We start from the raw sequence: 16,596 nt of genomic DNA on the forward strand, positions 1-16,596 counted from the left end.
AATCCTGGAGAGGAACTTGATCGTTCTCTGAAGGAGTTACAAGTTGTTTGGCCTGCCTAAACTGCTCAGATACCGTCCGGGGAATATTCGGTATCCATGTAGTACAGGTTGTGAATTATTCTGCGGGGACTGTTAACAAGACCCTCACCAGCTCTGCCTCAGCCAGTCTCAAGCAGGGCTTTGGGGCAGCCCCTTTTCTTCTCCTCCCACCAAAGCTCTGAAAAGAGCAGGCTTTTCCCCAATGGGGGCTGGGAAGAGCAAGAGGTATAGGGAAATCCTCCTGCCTCTAAGCAGAGCTTACTCTACAGAACTGGGTCTGTTCCCTCCTCAGAGCTATAGCTGTGGATGCAATGACTTGGCAGGGGTCACATTTATCCCATGTTTTGGCAACCTAGTAGCTGAATGCCTAACATGGAAAGAGACCAACTCCCTAAAATCAGTGTAAGAAAAATTATTAAAAGTTAGATATGGAAGTACCTCAGGGATCATTTACACCCCTGGATTTAAAGATGAGGGAACTGCAGTGCTGAGGCTAAGTCACTTGTCAAGGTCACAGAGCTGCTGGTGATAGAGACCAAAGACCAGGTTGCCTGAGTCTAAACTCAAGGGTCTTTCCCCTTAAACTCACATGCACCCACCTACACACCAACAAACTCACCCCACCCTTTGCGGAAGTATGGCACACAGGCACACGCAGAACTGAGTCAGCTGGGTCCTATGTCCCTAACGTATACTACTGTCCCTCCTCTGGGGGACAGCGCACCGCATAAGACAGATTCTCAGACATTCTGACCGGTACCAGCAGAGAAATTCTCAAGAGCAGCACCCCAGGCCTTCCTCCCAACTCTTCCTTTCTCTGCTCCAATTGAGTTTCCAGAACGTGAGAGCCCAGGCCGATACCCGGCAGTCTGGGAGCTGCCGGGAGAAGCGCGGGGCGGGTGTCCGGAGCGCACGGGCCCGGGCGCCGGGTACGGGGCCTGATGCTTAGCGCGCCCGGGTCTGGCGGCTCAAGGGGGCGACGAGCATCCACTACCTGCCCCTCTCCTCCGGCCTCCTGTGACTCAGGACGGCTCGACTGGGGACCCTAAAGGCGGGGCATGGACCCTGGGAGGAGGAGTTGCGGAGGGCGGAGGGCAGAGCTTAGCGCCTCGGCCCCGGCTCGGACCCCGCGAGGCCCCGGTGCCCTCTCCCCGGAGTGCAGGTTTGGAAGGCGGGAGGCCTCGCCCGGCCGCCGCCTCGGCTGCTCGGGTCCCCATATATAGTCATATCCACCGTCAACTGGGAGGCCGGCAGGCAGCAGCAAATGGGCGAGCGGCCCCCGCGGGAGCAGCGGGGAGGGCGCAGGGGGCGGAGGGAGGAGAGGGGGAAAGGGGGCAGGAGAAAAAAGCTTTTCCAAAAAAGTATTGGCTGTCTTGAGGAATGCGGTCGCCCCCTTGGGAAAGTACATATCTGGGATCAGCAGGCGGCTGTGCGCTCGCACTCCGGATCGGCCTCCCCACCGCGCTCTTGCCTCCCCGCTCCCGCCGCCGCAGCCCCAGGGCCGCTCGCCGCCGCCACCATGGACGCCATCAAGAAGAAGATGCAGATGCTCAAGCTCGACAAGGAGAACGCCTTGGATCGAGCGGAGCAGGCGGAGGCCGATAAGAAGGCGGCTGAGGACAGGAGCAAGCAGGTCTGCCTGCGCCTTTCCGGCCCAGCGCCGGCCGGTCGCCCGCGCTCCGCCCGCCGGGGGCCCCCGAGCCCCGGGACCCGGGCCTCGCACCCCTTCCCGGCCCCTCACTCCGAGGACTCGGGGAGCCACCCCACTCCAGGGCGTCTGAGAAGGGGGAAGGGAAGAGCGAGACTCTGGCTTATTCTAACTTTTTCTCTCGTCTGGGGACGCTTATTTCCCTTTTCTGGTTCCCAGAGCCCGCGAAGTCCCTTCAAGTCCTAGAGGCACTTGATTCTCAGGATGAGAAATCAGTTTTGGATTCGGGGGAAGGGGAGAGGAGGAGAGTTGAAGGGAATCAAGTCCAGAATGTGTTAGAAGTTCTTCTGGACTTTTTGACTGGGGAGTATAAAACATTCAACTGGGGGGGGGGCGCGAGGGAGGTGGGAGGGACAGTCCCACAGTTTGTTCCTAAAAACAAAGATGGACAGACTAGAGAGTACGGCGGGCCGGGGAGACGGGGGCGTTTTTCTGCACCCCCAAGTTGTGGGCTTGAGCCCGCTGAGACCTCCGCAGGAGTCTCGCCCCGGGGGGCTGGGGTGGGGTGCGGAGTGGGCTCCGCGCGAGAGGAGGGTTACCTAGGGACCCTTGAAGCCCAACTCGGCGGCGCCTCACACCCGAAGGGCCCCAGCCAACTCGGTGCCCGTGTGTTTTGTGTGTGTGTGTGTGTGTGTGTGTGTGTGTGTGTGTGTCTAACACCCGGTCCGTGCCGGCCGGCCGCGCCCGCCCGCCGCCGCCCCCCAGCTCGAGGAGGACATAGCGGCCAAGGAGAAGCTGCTGCGGGCGTCGGAGGACGAGCGGGACCGGGTGCTGGAGGAGCTGCACAAGGCAGAGGACAGCCTCCTGGCCGCCGATGAGGCCGCCGCCAAGGTACCCTGGGCGCGCGGCGCGGCGCACGAATGGCTAACTCTGTCTCTCTCTCTCTCCCTCCCTGTCTTTCCCTTTCTCTCTCCCGCTGTCCCTGTCCTTCTGGCTCTGTGCACCCACACCCCTCCCCTGCGGGATCACGCTGCCTGCTGCACCCCCCCTCCCGTCCCCGTCCCCCACGGCCAACTCCCAGCTGGAAGATGAGCTGGTGTCGCTGCAAAAGAAACTCAAGGCCACCGAAGATGAACTGGACAAATACTCCGAGGCTCTCAAAGATGCCCAGGAGAAGCTGGAGCTGGCGGAGAAAAAGGCCACCGACGTAAGTGCACGCACACACTGCCTCCCTCCCCTCCTGCCCTGGTGGCCGCTCTGGGGTCACCACAGGGGCCAGAGAGCAATGGAGGAGGGTCACCTCCTCTTGCTGGAAACCCGCACACAGCCTGCCGTGGCCCAGAGCACTGGATGCTGCCTCCGACTGCTACTGCACACATTCATTTTTATTTCATCCATTCCTCTTTCTTTTTCTCCTTCTTTCCCCCACCCCTGGGGGTGGAGGCGGGTGGGTGAGAAGCTGGAATAATACAGTAACTGAAATTGGACTCTGGAGGTGAACCCTGCTCCATGGTGGCAGAAAACCTCCGAGGTGTCATCACCGAGGTTTGTGCAAACAGAATGCCTAGTTTTCTCCACTTTCTTTCCTTTTGCCATCTCTGGTGGGTGGCAAGGCCTGGTTTTCAGTGGTGGGTCTAGTCAGGACACAGACTAGAGATGGCACTGAAAAAATGGCATGGTGCTACTTAGAAGGCTAAGCTTGATGGTGGGCCACAGAAACACTTGAGGCCTCCTTATTCACTAGGGAAGCTTAATCCAGCCCTTAAGATCTGCCTGGGAAGACGATATTTGCTTGGGTCTGCAGTCTGAGGGCACTAGATCCAGAAAGTAAGCTGGGAGTTATATATAGCTCAGTGCTTTATATGGTATAGTGAGCTAGCTGCCCCCGACTCTCCTACTCACCCCACCCCAACCTGTCAGCCGCTGACAACCACCACATAGTTTCAAGGATGATGCACGCACCACAAAAGCTCTGCCAGCATTTTGTCCACTGCCCTCTGGAATCCTTTTAGCCGAAGAGCTTGCCTCTTCTGCTGCATAAGTCAAGACAAGCATTAGATTTCCAGAGGACCGACTTCTTTTCACACCATTCTAGAAGCTAATTAAGCCTAGAGGCCCAATTAGGAAAGAATTCGTTGGGAAGTTGGTAACTATTTCAAGAATGTATGAGCACCAGGGAAACCTATGCCCAGAAAGTTGAACTACCAAGTGCAGCAGCAGAATTTTTTGTATGAGAGTAAAGTGTAAATTGCTGGAGGATCTGGGTCTTGAAATCAGTAAGGCTTTCCGTGACATGAAAGGCACGAAACGTAATCTCCGAGTGTGCTTTGTAAATGAGAGATCCAGACACAGGACATTTAGAATCTGACAAAAAGAAAGTTTCAGTGAAAAGCAAGGTCCCTGGAAAGGGGGTTCAGGGAAACACTGATTTAGGTAAAATATTTAAGTTACAAACTACCTGGCTTTAGAAAAAGAGCCAAAAAAACGCATATAACTCTGCGCCAGTTTTGTGTAATGTAGATCAGATGTCTGCTCCGTATATGGTTAAATGGAGGATGTCTGTCTCCCCGAAATTCTCCAGTAGGACGTTTATTTAGCTTTTTCAAAAGAGCCGCTGATAGATCAAGGAGAGATATTCCTTATAAGGAAAAGAATGCAGAGAATTTGAAAATAGCCCAGTAAGACTGAAAGCAAGAGAAGGAGAAAAATCTACTACGATTCTTAAGGAAAAAAAATCATAATTATTGTAACTATGTGGTTCTATCATGTCTTTATTGAAAAGTCTTGTTTAATGGTGCATTGGAATGAGGTGAGGCAGAAGTGGCAAAGACGATATTTAAAGCCAGCTCGGTGGGAGAGGGCGGAGCCAGGAGGAGGGGGAGGTTTTTGAAGCTGTGTTCTTTTCTTTCCACTGGAAAACTATCCCTAATATGGTACACTTTTTTTTTTTTTTGGTAGTATATTGCTCATCTTCCCCTTTAAGACATTTTAGGTTGTTTGGAATCTGTAGGGATGTGCAAGACGTTTGTGAAGAAATGCTATATTTAGAGTGATTGCTAGCTAGTAAAAATAGTGAAGACTTGAGGAGGAAGAGACAGATGTCACTAGAGAAAGGTAGGAGAGAGGTCAACTTCCTGAGGTAGAATTGTATTACATTTGGGATTAGGACATTGCACTATTACTCACCAATGTAAAACATTTTCACATTTTTCTACTACTAAAAACATTTTTCTATTAATTTACCAACACACTTTACAAATCCTATGCCAGAAATGGGCTGGCTCTTCCTAGCTTGAAAGGTTGTAATTTGCAAGGTCGGATCTCTGATGGTTTTGTTTTGAATTTTTTGTGGTCCCTCCACATAAGTGAGGCTGAAGGGGATCAAGCGCTCTATTTTCTCTCTGGCCCAACGCCTTCCCCAATAACTGTGATGTCTCTGACATCTGCAGTATGTAAGTCTTTGTTCCCTGTAGGTCTTTGCTTTCTAAATCAGTGATTCTCAACCTTACCTAAACAATCGCCTAGGATGGTTTTCAAACTTAAAATCCAGGCTGTACCCCAGGCCAATTAGGATCTCTGGGAGTGGAATGCAGGCATTAGTATTTGTTAAATACCCAGGTGATTCCAATGTGCAGCCAAGGCCGAGAACAACTGTCCTAAACTCTTGTATAATGACATCAGCCTGAAAATGAACTCACCTGAAACTGACTTTCCCAGATGTTTGAAAAGCAGGACATTAAGTCACTAGTTGGCTGCATAGAGCATTTGCACCTGTCCAGCAGTTTCTGCGTCTCCTGGAGGCTCCCAGATGCCCCCTTCTCCCACCCTCAAAGTTGGAGGCCCCCGGTCTGAACTCTTAGGGAAGCAGTTGTGACCTCCCTCCTGACTAGTTGAACTGTGTGGAAACAAAGCTAGAGGCTCCACCTACAGGATGTGAGGGCCCATGCTGGGCTTTGTGAGAGTCTCAGCAGAGGGAGGCTGTGAGAAAGTCCATAGCAAATGAGTCAGAAAAGCAAGGAGCTTCCTCATTAGGGCTTTGGCGTAGGAGGGGGTTGTCAAGTGTGTTTTCTTTTTCTTCATTATTCCCACACTTAAACACATAGGAACTGACTTGAAGGGCCTTCTGTGAGAAAGGTGAGGAAAGAAAGCTGTGAGACTTAGAAGACATTTAAAAACGTAGCCGAAGGGGAGAATTGCCAGAGGGTGGTTCCCAAAGATTGTGTCCGCTTTGGTTTTCATCCAGCTGTAGCCAGATGCTCTCATAGGGTTCTGTAGCCTTCCTCGGTGTGCCTTTTAAGACATCTCAGTCCGGCCCAGAATTGGTCAGTTTGCAGAAGATCTCAGAGGCTGATCTAAAACCAGAGAAGGTTGTAACTAGAAGGGACCCTTGAGATGATTGTTTTTGTGGAAAGGAAAGTAAGTCCCAGATAGGCTGGCGGGCTTGAGGTCCCACAGCTGGTTATAGGCCGTAGCCTGACTCAAGACAGTGCCTGTGTATTTATTAACTAAAGCTATCATTTGAGTTAACTACGTACAAGGTATTGTGCTTAGTGCTTTGTCATTTCATAATCCTCACAGCAATCCTATGAGAAACGTACTACTATTAACCGTGCTTTTACAGATAAAGTCAAGTTGTTTTCCGTCACACAACCAGGACAAAACCAAAAGCCAGATTCTAACCTAGGGAGACAGCATTTAGGAGGTTTAACCTCTATGCAATACGTTAGTGGTTTTCCCTTCATGAGTTTGGAGGGAAGGAGAGTTGTTGTGGTTAGGATCTTGTGTTCTGGGGTTCTTCACATCGAGGAACAATCCCTTTGCGGGTACATTCAAGCCCCAAACCCCTCGCTCGGCTTTTCTCCTTCCTGGGCATGGGAAACTGGCAGTCCCGAGCGGAGCGCTCCCGCCGCCAACAGGCGGCACCGTCGCCCTTTGCAGCCAAATCCGTTACTCGGGTTCCCCACGGCGCAGGGGAGGGGCGCTGGGAGTCGAAGTAACACCCTCGGCGCGTTGGCCACCCTCCCGCTCACCAGGTGCCCCGGCAGCCTGCGCACCGCGCCTGTCAGCCCCGCGGCCGCGAGCATGCGCGGTGCCTCCCGCGGTTGGAGAATTCCCGGGGTCCGCGGCGCGCGCCCCGCCCCGCCCGCTGGGCCCGCCCCCGGCGCTCGCGCACCCGCCTGCGGTTCGCCTGCGCAGCCTAGGAGGTCGCGACTTCCGGGCTGTGCCTGGGCCGCAGGGGGCGCTGCTGTGGCGCGCCGCGGCCTGGGCGGGGTGGCCGGGCTATCGGAGTGCGGCAGCAGCAGCGGCGGCAGGAGCGCAGCAGCCGGCCTCTCCCGCGGCAGTCGGCAAGCCTGCCGGCCCGCCGCCGCCCGGCGCAATGGCGGGGAGCAGTTCGCTGGAGGCGGTGCGGAGAAAGATTCGGAGCCTGCAGGAGCAGGCGGACGCCGCGGAGGAGCGCGCGGGCAGCCTGCAGCGCGAGCTGGACTACGAGAGGAAGCTGAGGGAGACCGTAAGGGACCCACCCATCACCCATCCCCGGAGGCGCCTTCTCCCCAGTCGGCCCCACCGCGCCCCGCAGGGCCCCCCCGGAGCCCACCTTCCCCCGCCACCCCTCCCCCCGCCTCGGGGCGCACCTGGGCCCGCAGGTGTCGGGCTCTGGGGAGGGGCACTGCCCGTTCACTTCAGCCCTTTTCATCTCGCTGGTCTAAAGAACCGAGGGAGAATTAGTGGTGTGGAGAAGGTTCTGGAAGCAGCTCTTTCCCAGAAGGAACTCTATGTCTGGGGTGTTTGCGTTCGGCCCGGCGTCTCGGGTCCCCCGGCATGTGCCCTTTGCGCTGCTGGTATTATTTACTCGGAGAGTGGGGACGGAAGAGGTCCCTCCTTTTGGAAATCCGTTCTTTTGGGAAGGGCGCTAACAGGTCATGTCTGAGGCATTGTCTGGCTTTGGGGCCCGGGGATGCTAAACTCCCCCATCCCTGTTTAGCCTTGGTTTCTTGAAAGCCTGTTTCTCTGGGGTGGTTGAGACACTGACAGCGCGTGTTCTGACTTAGTATGCGGCCCTTTGCCCTTCCCTTTCTTAACCATCCCTCCTCCCAAGTTCTCCTGTACAGGTAGATGTTCCTTTGTTACCGAGTCTTAAAAAAGTAGGCTAAATAGCTACGATTATTGGGTGTTTTCTCCCGCCGGCTTCCCCTCCCCCACGTTGAGTGTAATACCTGGCTTCCTTCCTTTCCACTAAGGCAAATGCATCCAGCACACCGGAACAGGATTTCAGAGGTAGTTAAGGCATTTGCTGTTTGTTGATTTTTGAGTGTGTGTGTGTGTGTGTGTGTGTGTGTGTGTGTGTTAAATCAGGATACTCAAACACCTTGGGAATTTTATGACAAGCGCTCATGTGGGGTCCTTCTGTGCTTAATAGAGGCGTATTCTGAGTTGAGAGGTGTATGTAGTGGCATTATGGCTGGCTGCAGAAGCTATGAGACCTGTTTTGCATAAAATACCTAGAAGCAAATGGGTCCTCTTGAAAGGAAGGCCTAACTAGATGAAGTTTCAGATAAAATAGGCGGGAACCAGGAAATCAATAGGCAAAAGATCATTTTCTGTAGAGGACAAGACAGCAGCGGTCCCATGGATGTCTCTGAATTTGGCCAGGCAATGAATGAATTCCGACTCCCTCTCTGGCTCGCAGTTGTCCTTGAACCATTAGAACCAATAGAACATGATGGATAAGAACAAGAACTGTGGGCCCAGGCTGCTAGGATTTGAATCATTTAACTTCTCAGTCCCTCAGTTCCTCGACTGTAAAATGTGGGTAATGGTAGTAGTACCTGCCTGTTGTGAGGATGAAAAGAGTGTGTAAAGAAGTTGCAATGGTGCTTAGCACACTAGAGTAAGTGCCTTGCATCAGCTGGTATTAGAACTGCTCCACACTCGGCATCGCTTATTGCTCCTTTGCTTTCAGTTCACCAGCTATCAAAGGGTCTTAAAGATGGGCTGCTCATTTCACTACATCTTAAAACACTCCACTTCAATGCTTCTAATCAGTTTTTTTTTTTCTTTTTTCAACTTGAACGGAGAGAGGACACAGGCAGGCTGGAAGGAATGTTTGGTGGGTCGAAGTGGTATTAGTGGTGGAAGTCGGTAGAACTCCCCTCCCCCTGCTAAGAAAGGGAATATGTGGTCCTGTACAGGAGAGCCTCTTATGGACTGCTGTCCTGGTGATTGATATTAGACACAGAAGATAAATTTTATGAAGGGCACATTGTTACTATTTTACTCACCTTCTCTTTTGGGCTTAGTTTTATGACGGTACTCTTCCTGGGCCAGTTGGGTAAAGATAATGCTTTCATTCTTTTCAAAGCTTTATGTTAAAAGTGGTTTAGCTTCAAAATTTTTTAAGTGATTTTTGAAAATAGTCTATCCGGATGATTGGATGGGCACAGAACTTTTTATGACAACAACTTGAGGACTGGGTCAGACCACTGAAGAGAGAATTTCAGATTGAGAGGTGTTCCTAACTTATGAAACTGGAACTTAAAGGTAGCTAATTGAAGGTGGTTTCTTGGTAGTTGTCAGGCATAGCTGTGAGTTAAGCTAGCAGTCACAGTTTCTCTTGGCAGCAAGGATAAAAATTTAGTGACAGAGTCATGAGCCACTGCAAAAACTATTTGGAGAGTTGGCCCTAATTCACATTCTCAAAGATTCAGACAGGCTGTAGTTAATTGGCCCTATTACAACCAGCACTTAACTTTGGAAAAAGCAGCCATCCCTTTTTTTTCTACTGGTTTGTTTTTCCAAGGTGTGTGGGCCCTTCAAAATTTTGGAATGAGGCTACTTTGCTTGATGTAATGGTTGACTCCAGGTCTTGTGACCCACTAGGGTTTTGTTTGTCTTTTGTCCTTATCAAAGTGGGAGCAGGAAGAAGGCAGTCTGCCTTCCTTCTTTCTGGATGGTACTCAGCAAACAAGGGCACTTAACAGTTGCAGCCTGTAGGTTCTTAATTGGTAACTTCATTAAATCACAGGAAAAACCAATTTACAAAAATTCCCAGCCCTTCCCCTCCTTAGAGTTGGTAAATATTTCTGAAAACAGAAATCTAAAAGTGCATTTTGTGCCCCCATTGCCCCCCCCCCGCCAGGGTGGCAGTAGCTGGAGTGTATATATACTCTGGCTTTCTGCTTTCATGTATAAGCAAGGCGAAGGCACTACAGTGCCCTGTTCACGTCCCTTCTCACTCATTACACAAAAATGCCTCGTGAGTTACAGGCTTTGGTGCAATAGAGAGATTGTTTTTAACTCTTATCCATGGGAGTGCCCCTTAATGTCATCCGTGTTTTTTTCCCCTTTCCTTACCATATAAGGGCAGAAGTTTAACTTGGCTGTAGTGACTTGGGTCTTACACAGTAAACTGGGTGAAACTTTCTCTGTACATCTACAGTTCGCATGAAATAAAAAGGCCTGACCTTTGATCATCCCATGCAGTACTCCAGTTCAGGTAGGACTTTGAACATACATTCTAGAGGATTTAGTTTTAGGGTATAATATTATTCTCCTACAATTATTTCTTCTTAATTGTCCTAACGGAAATACTTGTTTTTAAAGTAAAAATCATTGCTATTTTTAAATTGCCTTTGGTTATATTGGCTAGAACACCTGGATTTCATGAAAATCTAGGCCCTGTAAAAGTTCTCTTTCAAGTCAGACTTGGAGTAACATTTTGCTATATTGTGTGGGCATGCCCTTGCTATCTATTGTAGTTTCTTAGGTAGCTGGTACCTTGTGGAAGGGATTGGGGGGCACATGCAGCTCTAAGGCACACATGTAGAGCGCCTGGTGGTTGTTTAACAACAGATCTGCAGGAAGACAGTTGGTAACCTTTACTAATATAGCAGTCTCTTTTCTGAGTAGTTCATTACATGTTGGGACACAATAGCACTTTTGAAATGAAAGAAACTAGCATCCCAAAGACTTCACCGGCAGTGTCAACACATGAGCTGTTGTTAGAAGCTAACCCAGTACACGTGGGTGACTTCCATGCCTGGAAATAATTTGCGTCTGGGGTCTTGACCCTTCCCAAATGCCTTGTTATTTATATCTGCTTTTTAAATAACAGATGGTCATGTGTCTGTAGGGTTTGTACTGACAGGCAACAGCCAGTTAAGTCTTAAGTAAACTGCCCAGGTGCTGTGATGGAAAGAACCTTAGAAAATATCTAAATAAGCCTCAGAACTCAGAGAATACATACCGGGGATAAAAGCTAGTGCAGGTGAGAGATGTGGGCCTTTTGAACATAGAGCATAATCCACCCCCCCCAAAAACAAAAGTGAAAATAAGGGTGTCCTTAATTAATTTATGGAATTGAATATATCTTGAATTCTAGAGAACCAAACTAAATTGCGATCAGACCAGTATGGTGAGGCCTGAGAAGCCAGTGAGAGCCCAGGTTTTTCCCGGGGGAAGCTTATGTAGAGATCGATACACCCCAGACACTGCTTTCAGATCTGGGCTGTTACCTACAAGCACCTTTGCCCATCCTGCTCTGAAACCTCTGGGGCAGCAGGCGTTGGTTTCTGGGATTGAGAACAAATGCTCTGTGTCCTTGTGAGTGAGCTGGTACCCCCTGGTGTTACTCGATGATGTTTTCAATTTTATACGACACCTTTTTTCCAAATGGATTGAGAGGACTTGTTCAGCGGATGATATTCAGTACAGTAGCCGTTCTTCTAGTCCTGGTTAGGTTCTTTCGCTGAAGGCCTTTTTTCAGGTAGGGGGTTGGAGTCAGGGTGGCTGTAGAGAACCTGCTGCTCTGAAGTCAGAAAGCAGAAAGACTCCATAGGTGAGAACCACCAGTTCCAGGGCTTCCACGAGGCTCCAGGAGGCCTTGAGAAGGGAGGCAGGCATGCCAGCACGTGAGGACCAGGGGACTTTGGTGCTAGTCTTACCTGCCGCTGATGGCTGTGACCTGAGCATGTCAAAGATCCCTCCCTCTTCTATTCTCTCTTCTACAAAGAGCTAGATGAGTGGTTCCCACAGGATTTTCCAGCTTCTTTGGACGGTGGGTGGGGTAGAGGGGGGGTTGCTTTTTTATAGTGCAGATTCCTGTCCTCCTTTCTGACCTCTTGAATCAGAATCTCTAGGGATGGGGCCTGGAAATTTGTTTTGTTTTTGTTTCTTTTTTTAAATTTTTGGCTGCATTGGGTCTTTGTTGCTGCGCGCAGGCTTTCTCTAGTTGCAGCCAGCGGGGGCTGCTCTTCGTTGCTGTGCATGGGCTTCTCATTGCGGTGGCTTCTCTTGTTGCGGAGCACGGGCTCTAGGCACACGGGCTCAGTAGTTGTGGCGCACGGGCTTAGTTGCTCCGCAGCATGTGGGATCTTCCCGGACCAGGGCTCGAACCATGTCCCCTGCATTGGCAGGTAGATTCTTAACCACTGAACCACCAGGAAAGCCCGGAAATTTGTATTTTTAATATGCATCTCCTGGTGAATCTGGACACCCAGCCAGTTGTGGGAACTGCTGGACAATGCCTAGGGACCCCTCCAGCTAAACATCTTAGACCCCGTTTTGTGGACCACCCACAGGTCTGTTCTCTGTGTTGCCCCTGTCCTGGCTCCTAGAACAGGTCTCCATTCCCAGTTGTTGTTCTGGTGTCGTATACGAGGCCTATTGACTGGTATTTCCGTAGGGCACAACCCCTAATGTAGGTTCTACAAAATGCTCCTGGGGAAAAGGAGTTAATGACATTTATAAAACAGTATCCAGAGCTAAGGGAAAGAACGGTTAGAGTGGAGGCAATAAGAGGGAAGAGGGAAGATTTGGATTGATGGGCGTCCCTCTCAGGTACGGAGATCTTTTGTGCAGAGGCAGGAACGAATATGGGGTGCTGTCTCCTTACTCTCTGATGCCCCAGGTGTGTGGGAGGCCAGGGACCCGGACTGGCCTGGCACCTGGAGGGTTCTTTCCCCGGAGTATAAACAGTCTCCTCTCTGTGAGTACAAAGTCCTTGAGGTTGGGGCCCAGATCGAAAACAGAACAGGAAGCTTAGAGTGTGGTGGCTACAGAAATTGTTTTGAAAATCTTGTTGACATTTCTCTGGCTGCAGCACCTATAACAAGGATATTTAAGAAAAGGGGGAAAAATACTTCTGAGTACATGACCTAGACACTCTGCTGAGGTTTTTTTGTTGGTGGTGGTTTGGAGGGTGGTTTTTGTTTTGCTTTTCATTTTAGTTTTCAGCTTTCAGGGTTGCTTGCTTGTTTTCCCCCATTCATGAAATGAATAGAATTTTACTAGAAATGGAAAATATAGAAAAGAAATCTGACCTGATCCCAAAGTATACCCTTAATGTATACCTCCTTCCGGTTTTGTTTTGTTTTGTTTTTTTACATGGGGCTAAAAACTTTTTAAAGTTTCCATATTTAAGAAATGTGTTATCCCTATTACCCTCATCCCTCCTCCAAAAAACTCCCAACATTCACCTGCCAGACCTGGTGGAGCCCATTACTAGCTGTGTACCTTCAGTGATCTACTTTGTGGGCCAGTGCAACTGTTAACTGACCTCGGATTCATTTCACATTTTCCCCTGCTCCCTGCCTTCATCAGCCAATTATTACTACATAGTTAATTGTGTGTGTGTGTGTGTGTGTGTGTGTGTGTGTGTGTGTGTGTGTGGTACGTGGGCCTCTCACTGTTGTGGCCTCTCCTGTTGCAGAGCACAGGCTCCAGACGCGCAGGCTTAGCGGCCATGGCTCACGGGCCCAGCCGCTCCGCGGCATGTGGCATCTTCCCGGTCCGGGGCACGAACCCGTGTCCCCTGCATCAGCAGGTGGACTCGCAACCACTGCGCCACCAGGGAAGCCCCATAGTTAATTTTTGAAGCGATAAAAGTGTATTTGCATGTTTTTATAAAAAGTCCTTCACCATGATTGTAGATGCCCTAATCACCTCTCTTTCCCAGAGAGAACTTGACTTTTAAAATTTTACAAATCTAGATGAGCAAAGAGCAGAATGTTCTCGTGTTCCTTTACTTCAAGGCCATAATCGTAAACTCTAACTACATGTGCATTTCAAACTGTGTATCATGGGTCCAGAAACTAAAAAAGTTGCTTTTGTTTAAATTAGGTTGGTTTTACTCATTTTGTTCAGTAGACCTTTACTGAGCCCATACTCTGTGCAGTGAATTGTGATTCCTTGCACATAAGAAGCTTACAGTTGAGTAAGGAAGACAGGACTGTAGGTAGAGAGCCAGCATAGTCCCAAAGTGCATGTTGTAGTTTTTAGAAAACTTCCAAGTGTCCTAAAAACCCCATCACCCCAGGAAAAGCACACATTCAGAGTGGATGAGGAAACAGTACCAGATTAACAAATTCTGTCTTTCACTTAAGTGCATAATGTTTAAACAGCCATCAATGCAAGTGTATGTAATGGACCGGTCCAGGCTTGCAAGTGTGCTAAGGCTTATAGTAACAAATGCTCATAACTGTAGGTAACCATTGCGTCCCCCAAAAAGAAACATCTTATTTCAGAGATAGATACCGAGTAAAAACAGTATCTGTACTGCTTTTCTTCTAAGGAGTTTGAAGCTCTTTTTGTAGCAACCTTGACTTGTGAGAAATTCCTGTAGGCGTATGTCACAAACGCTTGGGAAATTTGTCTTGGCCCTCTTCCAGTGTGACCAGTTATTCTAAAGGGGTGCTGAAGGGCAGGGGGCTTGCTAGTTTTTGCTGTGTCTCTGTATGGTGTATATTTTAGAACCACTGAATTTAAAAATATTTTAGTTCCTAAAATATTTAATAAAGCCCCTTTGAGAACACAATCAGCAGAAAGGAGAATTGAGACTCCTGAGTCCGAGTCCTCGCTGTGCTGCTCTCGTCTTGTGTGACTGAGCCTGGGTAAGTCCCATCGCCTCTGTCCACACCTCAGGCCCCACCGAGTGAGGTGGCTGTGATGAAGCTCCCCCTTAACAGGCAGGTAAAGCCAGCGTGTTGAAATCCGTGGAGGAAGAGAACCAAGTGAGAGAGTGTTGCTGATGGTCGCTTTGTCCGATGAGGATGGTGTGTGTGGATCTGCATATACCCCAAGGTGGACATTCACTGGGTATGTCAATGGATGAACGTATCCGACAACCCCAGAGTTGACCAGGGCTTGTAACACACTTTAGGGTGGCTCAGCACAGGGCCCAGGCTTCCCATCTGGAACCAGTGTTTCAGTCTCAGCCCCTCCTGAAGGCACTACCCTCACTTTCTCTCCGACACTGAAACGCCTTTCACTCTCTCTATCCAGGCTGAAGCCGACGTAGCTTCTCTGAACAGACGCATCCAGCTGGTTGAGGAAGAGTTGGATCGTGCCCAGGAGCGTCTGGCAACAGCTCTGCAGAAGCTGGAGGAGGCCGAGAAGGCAGCAGATGAGAGTGAGAGGTGAGGACCCCTCGCCCAGCCCACCTGTTAGCACAGCCTTTCCTCCTGGTGGGACGGGAGGGCTTCTCTGATCTTGGGCCTCTAAGAATTTTACAGTACCTTGGTGGCACTATTTCCTGACTTGATCCAGGTGCAACTAATGGTTTTGTTCATTTAACATTAGTGGGACACCTTTGTGCAAAGCACTGTTTTAAACCCCAAGGTTTCAAATAAGAAAAAGACGCCATTCCTGCTCTCTTAGAGCTCACCACCCAGCGAGGGAGATGGACGTGTAAACGGGAGGTTTTAGGGATGTGTTTTGGTTCTTTAATTCCTACTGACCATGGAGCAATTATGCAATTTTTTTAAAAAGATAACTTTATTTAAAAATATACCAAGGAAGCCGCATAGCACAGGGAGATCAGCTCGGTGCTTTGTGACCACCTAGAGGGGTGGGATAGGGAGGGGGGGAGGGGGGGAGACGCAAGAGGGAAGAAATATGGGAACATATGTATATGTATAGCTGATTCACTTTGTTATAAAGCAGAAGCTAACACACCATTGTAAAGCAATTATACTCCAATAAAGATGTTAAAAAACATGAAATATACCAAGGAGGCTTAGGCCGAGGTAAATACAGTATGGGCTGTCAGTTGTCAAAGAGCCCAAGAAATGAGAGGAAGAGAAAGCACAGATAAAACAGAAATACGATCCACAAAAGTAAATTGTTTTGGACTTAGTAAAGCCGATAAGACACACGTGCATAGGTAAGTACAGTCAGATCTGCATGTCTGCTGAGCATGCTCCCACTATGACCTGGCTCTACCTGACTTATTATCCCAAGATTCAGCCTTGTGGTAGTAAAGGAAAACCAGGGCCATATCAGCCATCGTGTATTCCACCAGGCATTTTCTCTCATGTTCAACTGTTCAAGTTATTGTACTCAAGTTATTGTACTCATATTACTTGGAAGCACTCCAAGAAAGACTCCACAAGACTAGAGAGAGTTCTGCCCTTCGAGGGATGACAAAGTATTGTGATGTCTCAGACGCTGGCAGTGTGTTTCTGCGCTGTGACCTGGGCAGGTGCATGCAGTCAGTCATTTTGTCCATTTCTCCGTCTTTGAGGTGCATTTCTGCCCCCTGCCACCATGGATAAAGAGTGATTTCAGACTTTAGGATTAAAGAAGCTCTTAAGCTGAAGTTTTCAGCTCATTATTCACTGTTGATTATTGATTCTTTTCTAATCAAGAGTTTTGGAATTCTTAAAGATGACTCTCATCTCTTACAGTATACATATAACCAATGGTTTTGTGGCTGGCTTCTTCCTGAAATACACTTGTTAGTGAACCTGAAAGGAAGGCAGTCTGGCAGTGTTAGACATTGGAGTAAAAAGGTATTTAGAGATCATTTACTCCAGTCCCCTGGTTTTACAGACGAGGAGACTAGGGTTCAGAGACTGGTATGGCCTGCCCGAACTCTCAAAGAGAATTTATGGCCGAGCCAAGATGCAGGTCTC

General features: G+C 49.4%; 1 protein-coding gene across 20 annotated transcripts in view; it reads left to right on the plus strand.

Annotated features, from left to right (window-relative positions):
- Positions 1-1,370: 1,370 nt before the first annotated feature.
- The window catches only part of TPM1 (tropomyosin 1), a 28,045-nt gene continuing 12,819 nt past the window's right edge, over positions 1,371-16,596 (plus strand). For 4 of the 20 annotated variants that reach the window (XM_029236583.1, XM_029236581.1, XM_029236600.1 and 1 more), the window contains exons 1-3: positions 1,411-1,672; positions 2,769-2,894; positions 14,966-15,099. In XM_029236583.1, coding sequence (XP_029092416.1) covers positions 1,559-1,672; positions 2,769-2,894; positions 14,966-15,099 — 374 coding nt within the window. In that variant the 5' untranslated portion in view covers positions 1,411-1,558. Of the gene's footprint in view, positions 1,673-2,452; positions 2,579-2,768; positions 2,895-6,804; positions 7,197-14,965; positions 15,100-16,596 lie in introns of those variants that run through there. The other 16 variants (XM_029236589.1, XM_029236585.1, XM_029236588.1 and 13 more) reach the window with 9 other exon arrangements.

The sequence above is a fragment of the Monodon monoceros genome, unplaced genomic scaffold, assembly GCF_005190385.1.
Source record: "Monodon monoceros isolate NGI ecotype Baffin Bay Population unplaced genomic scaffold, NGI_Narwhal_1 Super_Scaffold_21, whole genome shotgun sequence".
Taxonomy (NCBI): domain Eukaryota; kingdom Metazoa; phylum Chordata; class Mammalia; order Artiodactyla; family Monodontidae; genus Monodon; species Monodon monoceros.